The 13,071-nt window shown below is 40.3% G+C and overlaps 1 protein-coding gene across 1 annotated transcript; it reads left to right on the top strand.

Moving 5' to 3' along the window:
- Nucleotides 1–2,997: 2,997 nt before the first annotated feature.
- On the top strand, nucleotides 2,998–5,483 carry LOC111203767. Its single transcript, XM_022697801.1, has 4 exons — nucleotides 2,998–3,346; nucleotides 3,772–4,612; nucleotides 4,714–4,903; nucleotides 5,001–5,483. The coding sequence occupies exons 1-4, from the start codon at nucleotides 2,998–3,000 to the stop codon at nucleotides 5,481–5,483; spliced, it is 1,863 nt and encodes a 620-aa protein (XP_022553522.1).
- Nucleotides 5,484–13,071: the final 7,588 nt, after the last annotated feature.

Below are 13,071 nucleotides of genomic sequence, written 5' to 3'. Positions count from 1 at the left end.
GATCAACGCTCAACTACGAAACCGGACATATGACTTGGTCCAGCCGCATCCGTCTCAAAATGTCATTCCTACAAAATGGATTCGCACTGTGAAATACTTCCCTAATGGCAAGATTGAAAGGCACAAATCATGGTGGGTAGCACGCGGCTTTAATCAGCAATATGGGGTTGATTACTCGGAAACCTTTAGCCCAGTGGTGAAATCTATCACGATCCGGCTGGTTTTGCAACTTGCAGTCTCTCGCTCATGGACAGTCAAACAGCTGGACGTCAACAACGCATTTCTTCAAGGTACTCTTACTGATGAAGTATATGTCTCTCAGCCTCCTGGCTTTGTGGACAAGGATCGTCCGCATCATGTCTGTCGCCTAAACAAAGCGCTGTATGGGCTTAAACAAGAACCTCGGGGGTGGTATCAAGAGTTGAAAATTTCCTCTGCTTTGTTGGGTTCAAGAACTCTGTTGCAGACACATCGGTCTTCACCTATATCAGACCAGGATGTGTTCTGTACTGCCTGGTGTATGTCGATGACATCATAGTGACTGGAAGTAGTAACGCACTTGTTATGGAGTTCATCACTACGCTATCAAACCGCTTCTCCCTCAAAGAACCCACTGATATCACATATTTTCTTGGCATCGAAGCTACACCAATGGCTCACGGTCTACACCTGATGCAGAGAAAATATATTCTGGATTTGCTTGGCCGCACGAACATGCTGGAATCAAAGACAGTATCGACACTTATGGCCACCACACCGAAACTATCACTGCAGTCTGGAACTTGTCTTGCTGATCCCGGTGAATACAGAACAGTCATCGGTAGCCTGCAATACTTGGCCTTCACGCGACCTGATATAGCTTATGCCGTCAACTGTTTATCTCAATTCATGCATCGCCCGACAGATCTCCACTGGCAAGCTGCAAAGAGAGTGCTACGATATCTCGCTGGAACGTCCTCCCATGGGATTTTACTTCGCAAAGACTCTCCTCTAACGCTTCATGCGTTTTCTGATGCAGATTGGGCTGGTGACACAGATGATTTTGTCTCCACTAACGCTTACATTCTCTACCTTGGCATGTCTTCTATCGCATGGTCTTCAAAGAAACAACAAGGTGTTGCACGCTCTTCTACTGAGGCGGAATATCGATCAGTTGCGAACACTGCAGCTGAGATACGATGGGTCTGTTCCCTACTTACAGAGTTGGGAATCACCTTACTGCAAACACCAGTAGTATACTGCGACAACATGGGCGCAACTTATCTCTCGGCCAATCCAGTCTTCCATTCCAGAATGAAGCATCTCGCCTTAGACTTTCATTTCATAAGAGACAATGTCAACTCCGGAGCTCTTAGAGTGGCACATGTCTCTACTCGCGACCAGCTTGCGGATGCTCTCACAAAATCCCTGTCACGACCGAGATTTCAAGATTGGAGTGAAACGTTTCCCTCCATCTTGAGGGGGCGTGTAGATGATGTAAATATGGAAATGATAGATTAGTCAATACTTAAGCCCTAGTCTCCTTATGTACGTCATATATTTATTGTACATTCATCAATAATAAGATTTGAGCTTTCCAATCTATACCCGATCCGTTCTATTAGCAAATAGCAAACTATAGTTACAAATAATCAAATGGGGGCAGAAGGTATATTCAAACTTGCGTCCGTGTGGAGGTCACGAGCCAAGGTGGAGGAACTAGTGGAGGTGGGGCCATAGAGTGTGTTCCTGACGTCTAAGTCCCTCGATCTCAATATTTTCTATTTACTTCCACTATATGATCAAGTTCGAATTGTCTCCATCCGTTTTATATTTTTATGTAACTCCTTTTAAATTTAAAATCCTTCGCATTTACAAATGTATAGTAAAATAATAGTTAGACAAGATGGCCAAACACAACTAACAAAATAATATTTAGCTACTTATTTTAACAATCATCTCCTAACCATGTTCTTCCAAATGTATTGGTATAATTGCATCTGTTTACCACTTTCTTAAGTGGTCAAATCCAAATAATAATCATGTCTCACCTCAAATGCAGTAGCTGTCAAGAGTGTGGTGGTGTGTGGAATTTTTTTTATTATAAAAACAAAAAACGGTTGGACAACATATAACGTAGAAATCCAAAATAACATGCATAGTTGATACCCCCCCCCCCCCCCCCCCCCCCCCCCCAAAAAAAAAGAACTTGAATCTAGTGATAAAATGAGTCGAACAATTCATGCTAATTTTTAGAGAAAATATATGTTTTCAACTAGAAACGATAATTCAAGATAATATGTTTAGTGATATTAATTTTTTGTATGATAATTCAAGATATTCACATGGCACAAAGACCTACCTCAAAATCATTAAACTGATAATAAACAGCTGATTAGACCAATGCAGGCGAATAAACTTTGTAGAAAAATTATCGGAAGTTATAACGGTAGGATGAGGGTTCTACAAGACTGGCCACAGAAGTGAAAGTCATTAATATAGACAATTCGCCAATATAGATAGATAATGAGAAGTTCAAATGGCTGCTAACTCGTTTGGGATCCAAAGATATCATAGAATTCTTTTGGTTTTATATGCTCAGATGAGAGGATTTTTTTGGGCTATGATGTGTTTGAAGATATGTAGATCTCTAAATCCAGTTTGATACATACTGCTTATTAACATGATTACAAATCCAGTAAACGAGCAAACTTCTATCCCAGATTTATCTTCTTTCCCGCCTTTGCATGGTTATTTTGAGAGTTTAATTTTAGACCATATTTTCAAAGGGTTGCAACATTCGTGTTGATCCCTAGCAGAAAAAGGTAAAACCGAAAGAGTTTTATTTTCCATGTAAACCATAAATGATCTAATAAAGTTATTTTTAAAAATAATATTATTGTCAACTCAAACTTGGTTTAAAAATACTGGTAGTTAAAAAAAAGTAATGAAAGAAACCGAAAAAGGTATACAAGATAAAAGAAGCCTTGAAAATCAATAAACTTTTAGAAACAAAGCATGACGGCTAGGACTTTGGGTGATTTTAGGGTTTTGGGCGTGGATGAACAAGATACTACCATGGAGGATACCGGAGAGAAAGGAAGGCCACCGGGGGACCGTCCTGATGCTCCAGGCTCTTGGGTGAGGAAGGTTGTAGGGAGTAACGAAGGGGGGATGCCTGTGCCGGAAGAAGTGGTGGACGAGAAGTTTGTGGAGTCGAGACTGAGATTGGAATTTCCGAATGGAGACGATGGGGAGCCGGTGATAACAATAGGGGAAGAGGTGCTGACGGCGATGAATACCCTGTGGAAGAGATGTATGATCGTGAAGGTTTTGGGGAGGAATGTCCCTTTGATGAGCCTGACTCGTAAGTTGAAAGAACTGTGGAAACCTAATGGGGCGATGTTAGTCATGGACCTACCTAGGAATTTCTTCATGGTGTGCTTTGAATCAGAAGAGGAGTACATGAATGCTTTATCGGGGGGGGGAGGGGGGGGGGCATGGAGAGCATTTGGTAGTTTCCTTATGGTACAAGCATGGACTCCAGATTTTGATCCGCTGAAAGATGAGATAGTTACGACACCGGTTTGGGTTCGGTTGGCACATATACCAGTTAATTTCTATCACAAGACGATCTTGATGGGGATAGCAAAAGGTCTAGGGCGACCGATAAAAGTTGACTAAAGTTTGAGAGAGCTAGATTTGCGAGAATATGTGTGGAAGTAAATCTGAATAAGCTGTTAAAAGGGACAGTGATAATCAATGGTGAGAGGTATTGGGTCTCGTATGAAGGTATTTCGACCATCTGTTCGACATGCGGCATGTATGGACACTTAGCGCACGCATGCCCAAGAAAGATTGCAGAGAGAGCCTTGGCCATTGTGTCTAACCCAAACACTTCACTGCCTGAGACTACGGGAGATATGAGGATGGAAACTGAATTTACTAAAGTGAGATCAGCAAGGAAAAAGACAGAGCAACAAATTGCAGTAGGAGGTTCTGTGCGGAGAAATGGGGAAAGGGACGTGATGGGAAGTAAGACAATGGTGGGTAGTAGACCAAGGGAAGCAAGAAAGGAGAATGTGGTTGAGAAAGTAACAGTGTCGAATAGATTTGGAGGCCTAAGTGAAGAGGGTGTGACGGAGAACCCATCTGATGACGTTGAAAGGGATGATGAGAATAAAGAAAACAAGAATTCTGCTAACCTAAGCTCAGCAGCTTCAAGTGGAGTGTTTGGGAAGAATTTGTCGTTTGCAGCAAAAGGGGTAAGCGGGAATCAGACGTTACCTAAATTTGGAGTCAAAGATAAGGGAACTGGCAAAATACGTGGCCCAAATCTACTTAAGCCAAAATCAAGGAATGTTGGGCCTACTCATGGCCTGGTTTTCGGCCCACCTAGAGGCGAAACTGGTTTGTCGGTGAGTGGAAAGAGATTGAGGGTTGAAAACGTGAGTGTTGGTCGGCCAGGGGGTGTCTTCGCTGGAGTTGGAGAACTCGGTAGAGATGAGAAAGATACGAAGCAGGGCGGTGAACAGAGGAAGCTACAGGCGCAACCTGCGACAACAGAGATACCTTCACTCAATGACATGGAATCCCAGGGGGGCAGGATAGAGAAGTTTCAGAGGAAGTGGAGGCATAACAATTTGCCCCGACAATTTTATTCTATGATCATAGAGTTCTGATGAAGTGCATCCTATGGAATTGCTGGGGGGCAAATAAACCTCAATTTCGTAGATCGATCCGTTATTTAATGAAGAAGTTCAAAACAGATATCCTTGCTGTGTTCGAAACTCATGCTGGTGGAGAAGCTGCGAGTCGAATATGCCAAGGTTTGGGTATTGGTAATTCGTTCAGGGTGGATGCTTGTGGCCAAAGTGGAGGCTTGTGGTTATTATGGAGGGAGGAGTTAGGAGAACTTGAAGTGGTAAAGTTTTCGGATCAATTTATTTACGCAAAGATAGGAAGGGAGAGGAAGTGATAAACTTGATTGTTGTATATGCGGCTCCTACGCCCAGCCGTAGAAGTGGACTTTGGGATGCTTTGGGGACTTTGGGATGCTTTGGGAGGTGATAAGCAATGTTGTTGGTCCGGTGTTCGTGGGTGGGGATTTTAATACAATTGTGCGATTAGAAGAAAGAAGTGGTGGGAATGGGAGGTTGTCGGAAGACTCTCTAACATTTGATGAATGGATCAATAACATGTCACTCATTGACATGAGTTTTTGTGGGAACCAATTCATATGGAAGCGAGGAAAGACGGCGAGTACCTTTGTGGCGAAGAGGTTGGATCGAGTATTATGCTGTGCTCAAGCGAGATTGAAGTGGCAAGATGCAAGAGTTTCACATCTTCCCTTCTTGGCGTCGGACCATGCACCACTATATGTGCAACTTACGCCAGAGGTGAAAGGAAATGCGTGTCATCGGCCTTTTTGCTTTGAGGCGGCCTGGCTTCAGCATAGCGAGTTCAAAAGAGCTGTTAGCAACCTCATGGGATTGAGACATTGATACAAGAGAGGCTCTAACTAGACTGGGAGTTGCTCTTCGGAGATGGAATAAGGAAGTCTTTGGTAATGTGCTGAGAAGAAAGGAAAAGCTAGTTCGGGAGATAGAAGATATACAGAAAAAAATTGAAGAGAATCAATCCGATGCGTTGCTGGTAACAGAGGGGGAGCTTCTTAAGGAATTTGAGATAGTCCTTGAACAAGAAGAAGTTATTTGGTTTCAAAAATCGCGGGAGAAGTGGGTTGTCCATGGAGATAGGAATACAAAATTCTTTCACATGTCCACAATTATACGAAGAAGGCGAAACCGAGTCGAGATGCTGAGAAATAATGATAACCAATGGGTATCAGAGGCTCAGGAGCTTGAGGAGCTAGCAGTCAACTACATCAAAAAGTTATATTCTTTGGAGGATGTTGACACTGAAACTCAAGGCTTATTGGTGAGGCGATTTGCGAGCCTTACGAGCCATGACTATGAGAACCTGAACAAGATATTTTCAGCAGAGGAAGTGGAAAAAGCAGTAAGAGATATGGGTAGCTTTAAGGCACCAGGACCTGATGGGTTTCAACCGGTTTTCTACCATAGATGTTGGGAAACAGTAGGGGGCTCTGTGGTGAGATTTGCTACTCAATTTTTCGAGAATGGGAAGCTACCAGAGGATACGAATGATGCTCTTGTGGTGTTAATACCGAAAGTGACTACACCAGAGAGTATTACACAGTTTCATCCGAAAAGTCTTTGTAATGTGTTGTTTAAGATCATTACGAAGGCCATGGTGGGAAGATTGAAGGGGGTTATGACGAAATTGATTGGTCCTGCTCAGTCTAGTTTCATCCCGGGAAGATTAAGTGCAGATAATATTGTAGTAGTGCAGGAGGCAGTTTATTCGATGAGAAGAAAGAAGGGTCGGAAGGGATGAATGCTTTTGAAACTTGACCTGGAAAAGGCTTATGATAGGTTGCAATGGGATTTCTTGGAGGACACGTTAAGAGCTGCGGGCTTATCAAAGATTTGGGTCGGTAGGATTATGGAGTGTGTTCCGGGTCCCTCGATGTGTATTTTGTGGAATGGTGAAAAAACAGAATCGTTCAAACCAGAAAGAGGGCTCAGACAAGGAGATCCCTTGTCACCATGTCTGTTCATGCTCTGCATGGAAAGGCTTTGTCACTTGATCGATGAAGCGGTAGGAGAGAAGAGATGGAAGCCTATTAGACTATCGAGAGGTGGTCCGGAGTTATCACATATCGGTTTTGCTGATGACTTGATCCTATTTGCTGAAGCATCAGTGGCACAAGTACGAGTGATAAGGAAGGTGTTGGAGGCATTTTGTAAAGCTTCGGGGCAGAAAGTAAGCCTCCCGAAATCTAAAATTTTCTTCTCAAGTAATGTTACTAGAGAACGAGGTGAGAGAATAAGCCGGGAGAGTGGAATTGCATCAACAAGGGAGTTAGGCAAATACTTGGGGATGCCTATACTACATAAAAGGATAAATAAAGATACGTTCGGGGAGGTCGTGGAGAAAGTTGCTTCATGATTATCGGGGTGGAAGAAATAAACTATAAGTCTTGCGGGAAGGATAACTATGATAAAGGCGGTGCTGTCATCAATACCGGTGCATTCGATGAGTACAATAATCTTACCACTGAGCATTCTTGATAGACTGGATAGCTTATCTAGAGATTTTGTGTGGGGGGAGTGGACGACACTTGGTTTCATAGGATAAGCTGTGCAAACCAAAAGATGAAGGGGGTCTTGGAATTCGAAGGTCGAGAGATATGAACAAAGCTTTAATTGCGAAAGTGGGATGGCGCCTATTGCAAGACACTGAGAGTTTGTGGGCTCGGGTACTAAGATGTAAGTATGCAGTGGGTAATATTCATGATTTTTCTTGGATGGGAGTGAAAAGTAATGGTTCGTCTACTTGGAGGAGTGTGGCTTTGGGGTTAAGGGAAGTGGTTTCTATAGGACACAGCTGGGTCATTGGAAATGGGAGAGAGATTAAGTTCTGGACAGATAGATGGCTTTCAAACCGATCACTTACATCAATTACTATTGAGGAGCTACCAGAGGGATATAAAAATGTAACTGCTAGAGACATGTGGGTCGTAGGTGGTGGTTGGGATCAACCCCGAGTTGCTCCCTTTGTAACAGAAGAGAGTCGATTAGAGCTGGCGGCTGTAGTGGTGGACATGGTTAGTGAAGGAGAAGATCGCTTAGCCTGGGGTCAGACCAAGAATGGACAATTTACCGTAAAGACCGCTTATGAACTAATCACGAGGGATGAAACCCAAGACCATATATGGGGAACCTGTTTAGAAGCATGTGGCATGTGGTGGCCCCTGAAAGAGTGAAGATCTTCCTCTGGTTAGTTGGAAATCAGGCGATTATGACGAATGCTGAGCGTTATAGACGGCATCTCAGTGGAACTAATGTGTGTCAAGTTTGTAAAGGAGGAATAGAGACGATTCTTCATGTTCTTAGAGATTGTCAAGCGATGAGAGGAATATGGGAGCGGTTTGTACCAGCTGCGAAGAGAATTGTGTTCTTCTCGATCCCACTACTGGAGTGGTTATACAAGAATCTGAGTGATAACGAAACAAAAAGTGGGATCAGGTGGTCTTCGATGTTTGCTCTGGCGGTGTGGTGGGGATGGAAGTGGAGATGTGGCAATGTCTTTGGTGAGAAGCATAAGGTATGGAGAGACAGAGTAGGTTTCTTGAAGAACTTGGCTAAGGAAGTGCTGCTAGCGAATGAAGTAGAGAGAGGATCTAGAAATGCGGGACAAAGAGTCGAAATATTGGTGAAATGAACGCCTCCACAAGTCGGGTGGATGAATATTAATACCGACGGGGCGTCGCACGGAAATCCGGGACCTGCAACTGCAGGTGGAGTGTTACGAAATGTTGAAGGGAAGTGGTGTGGTGGTTTTGCCATTAACATAGGAAGATGCGGAGCTCCGTTGGCAGAATTGTGGGGAGTTTACTATGGGCTCGTTGTTGCTTGGGAGAAAGGAATTAGGAAGTTGGAGCTCGAAGTTGATTCCAAGGAGGTGGTGGAGTTTCTTACGACAGGGATTGGGGACACTCATCCCTTGTCCTTCCTGGTACGAATGTGCCATGGCTTTCTCAAAAAGGACTGGTTAGTCCAGATTGTTCATGTGTATAGGGAAGCAAACCGCTTAGCTGACGGGTTGGCTAACCTTGCATTTTCTCTTCCGTTTGGTTTTCATAGTTTTGATGAGGCACCGTTAGAGGTTGCTGCTGTTTTGCAAGAGGATGTCGCTGGATTTTCTCGACCACGACTAGCTCTATTGTAGATTGGAGTTATGTTTTTTGAAAAAAACCTTGGGAGTTAACTCTCATATCCCTACCAAAAAAAAAAAATAAAAGAAGCCTTTAGAGAAGAAAAAGTCTTTCTAATTGAATAGAAATGAGAATTTCAATCTCACTCATTTCACTATTTAAAAGCTACTCTTTGGAAATTAAACACTCGTAACATATCTATATATATATATATATATATATATATATAACTATAAAAGGATTTGTTTCTCTCCCATGCTGCCACCTAGGATTCCAGCTACGAAAGTCGTTTCCTGAGGATCTGACACGTGTCCATTGCCTTTAAACACACCGTTTCATTAAGTAATGTATTCAGGTTATTTCGGCTTCTTTCTTTACGCATACATTTCAATGTGTACTTGGGCTAAGAAATCAGAAGGGTCCGTATTTAGAAGTACATGCAGCCCGAAAGCTCAATAAAGTGTACCATAATTGTATCGACAAGAAAAAATGGAAATTTTAGGATCGGCCTCTACTTTGTTCCATGGCGTCTTCTTATCTTCCTCACTATCTCTGAAACCGCACGAGTTATGTGATTAATCATATTATAACTATAAAAGGATTTGTTTCTCTCCCATGCTGCCACCTAGGATTCCAGCTACGAAAGTCGTTTCCTGAGGATCTGACACGTGTCCATTGCCTTTAAACACACCGTTTCATTAAGTAATGTATTCAGGTTATTTCGGCTTCTTACTTTACGCATACATTTCAATGTGTACTTGGGCTAAGAAATCAGAAGGGTCCGTATTTAGAAGTACATGCAGCCCGAAAGCTCAATAAAGTGTACCATAATTGTATCGACAAGAAAAAATGGAAATTTTAGGATCGGCCTCTACTTTGTTCCATGGCGTCTTCTTATCTTCCTCACTATCTCTGAAACCGCACGAGTTATGTGATTAATCATATTAATTCAATCAACCAAGACGAGGTCTTGAATGTGTGATTTACATCAGTGAGGCGGTGTATTGCGAGTATAAATAGGTCAGTATTCCTGCTCTCGAAATCATCATCTCTTCTATATCTCTTTTAGTACACTTATATTCTGTGATATGGCTAATTTGAGAGTTTTTCTCCGAATTGAAGTCCGGCAGGTGTTGATGTGGTTCTGGAAGGCGTGGTGGGGAGATGTAAATGTAAGTTTATTCTTCAGATCTTGATTGTTGTGTATTCGAATAATTCTGGCGACCTGCTTTCTGTTTATTGATACTGACTTCAATCGACCACCGTTTCAGGCTATTATTATGCAAGCCACCATTAACCTCTGACACTAAATGAATATCCGTAACTGAAGAATTGATCTTTCTAGGTGTTAAACATCAGAGAGGAGCTTAACAATATAGTTCGAATTAAGAGTTATCAAAATTTTGATTTATGTGTCTCCAAACTAATAATTTGATTAATAAACAAATGGTTCTGTTTTCCAGGGAGAATCGTGTCTCAAGAACGTCTCTCTTCGATGGTCTTGATGGACTTGAGGAAGGCCGCTTAAAGGCTTCCTCTTCGTATTCTCATGGTACAAGTGAACGGGCGATGATGAAGCACTGGAGAGTCTGCAGGACAGAGTTTAATTTATAAAGTGAGTATTCTCTTTTCATATCTACAAACATCAACATTAGGATCTATAAATGTTTTATAATCTGTAATTCTTGATTATGAATTGGCTTCTGGTGTTAAAGGGTGGGAACAGATCTGAATTCTTAAGAGTATATCAACAAGGATTTCTATGTGTAACCCTTATTGAATCTTGAGCTATAGTCTATTGCTTTCTGACAAGTCTAGCCATAAAGACAATACCATTTTGATGTTATTCTTTTCACACTCATGTATGATATCATCAGGTGACTGGAGACATACATGAAGAAGTTGAGAGTTATAACCGCTTGCTTGACAAAGTGGTAGACTGGTAGTTCACAATGGAAGAAGACTCACGAGCCTGCACATAAAACTGCTGTCGTTGTGACAACCCTATTGAAATTAGAGCCACATGTGTTCCCAATACAATCATGGATGAGATGGGTTTAGGTTGTTTCTCCATTTGGCTGAGTTTCCTCCCATTAAATATGTGCGGTAATTGATATGAAATTATGTGAACTTTACAGGAACATTGGAGAAAACGAGCGCTCTGGCACTCCAACTAATCCATTGACGTCATATAAGTTCCTAGAGGCACTTGCTGTTATTTTTAGAAAATATTTAATAACTTTGTTATGTAATATTGGAATCTTTTTATTGTTCCATTATTTATTTATTGTTAATAAAATGACAAGTTTATAGAGGAACACATAATCCTATAAAAAAATATTTAATGAAATCATATATTTTACACCATGTGTGTTCCAGCACTGGCTTATTTTTAAGTTTATATAAGAACACGTACAAATCACATAGATAAAATGTTGCTTAATCGCATATTTTACACCATGCGTGTTCCAGCACTTGCTTAGTCACAAATTATTATTTTTTTTTTGGTAAAATGTTAAGCTTACCGTTTTCTAAAGATTTTACAATATTGTTGTTAAACAACTTATTACAAATTAAAGAAACACACACACGACCACAACCCAGCTTAAAGAAAAGAGAAAGAGCCTCGAGGAGGCCTAATACATGATAAGTAAAATAGTAGCAGAGAGGTGGAAGAAGATCTTGCCGAGTACGATAAGAGGCGGTCACACATCATCCTGTCAAGGGATGAAATGATGACTGCCTCTGGCGTTGATGTAGCGGTGAACACTCGGGCATTGCGCTCCTTCCAGATGACGTACACTGCCGACTGAAAGTAGAGCTTCATGACTGAGGAGGCAAGAGCAATTGATGAAGCACGAGGCTGATTGATCCAAGCTGCGACAGAGTGTAGATCCATAGGGGGATTTGACCAACAGAATGTTAATTTTCATGCATATATTTTATATGCACCTGATGTTTAAATAAACTCTCTTAAAATCCATTGATTTAATTTAATTTTAAGATTATAATTTTTAATTTTTATTTATGAAATCAGTCATTGTAAAAATTATGTAATGTATGGCAATTAAGTTTTCCGTTGAGTTAAATTATTTTATCTTAATGAAACCACATATATTCAAATATGGAATGAATATTTTTAAAAGACCAAAATATAATAATTTTCGATAATATCTTATTTGTTTTATTTGTATTTGTGTGTATTTTTATTAAATTTTTATTTATAAGTTATTTAGCTTTGGTGTTATATATTTTTTGCGGTATATTTAACTTGGCCATGATATATATTTCTAAAATCCTAAAATCAACGATGTAAAATTTAATATTTAATCTTAAATATGTTATTTATTTTTCGATTCACTTTTATCAACTTTTTTTAAAACTTCTTCTCAAAGATATATTCTATCACATATAATCCTTCCTCATCTAAAATTTACTAAAAGATAAATACAAATCATTATCATACACATTTTTTGCAAATGCAAACCTAAAAACAAACCACAAAATCATACAAAAATAATAATCTAGATCACAAGTAAAGTATATCCCGCCCGCAGGGCGGGCCGACCCTAGTAAAAGATAAAAGAAGCCTTTAGAGAAGAAAAAGTCTTTCTAATTGAATAGAAATGAGAATTTCAATCTCACTCATTTCACTATTTAAAAGCTACTCTTTGGAAACTAAACACTCATAACATATGGGAGCTACATCCCAGTACTAAATTCTTCACTCAAATTTAGATACTTCCAATACACCATTATTAGTTAAACCAGTCTAAATTACACTTGGAAGAGTCTACAGGAGGAAAACGAAAACTCTTAACAAAAAAATCTTTGAAACAGTTGAATATTTTAATTAAAGATCGAACCAAATTTTATCAGGTAAACATTAAAAACACTGAAGCTTTATAAATGAAATCTGTGAGCAAATACCGAAAACTTGGCAGGTTACCATAAATATATATATCTTTATAAATTTTCAAACATTGTGTTAAGTTCAAAACACTCGTTTTTGATGTTCTTTATAGCTTTGCACTCCGGTCCACACAATCAGTTATTAGTTTCATCACAAAGGAAAGATCATACAAATTATTTAGGGAGGACGTTAATACCACCCCCATGCAATTCAACAATCTATACATTCAAATTTACACATTCCATTCTAACAATCTCACAATACATTTTCTCATTGTTTTCTGGCTAAGCAATTTTCCTTTGTATAAAAACTCCTCATATCCATTTATTTTGAAAATAAAATACTATGATAGCGGTCGTTACAAAAAACCGCTTAA

This window comes from Brassica napus, chromosome C3, assembly GCF_020379485.1.
Source record: "Brassica napus cultivar Da-Ae chromosome C3, Da-Ae, whole genome shotgun sequence".
Lineage (NCBI taxonomy): Eukaryota > Viridiplantae > Streptophyta > Magnoliopsida > Brassicales > Brassicaceae > Brassica > Brassica napus.
Note: the sequence above shows the minus strand (reverse complement) of the source record. Positions and strands in the feature narration are given on the sequence as shown.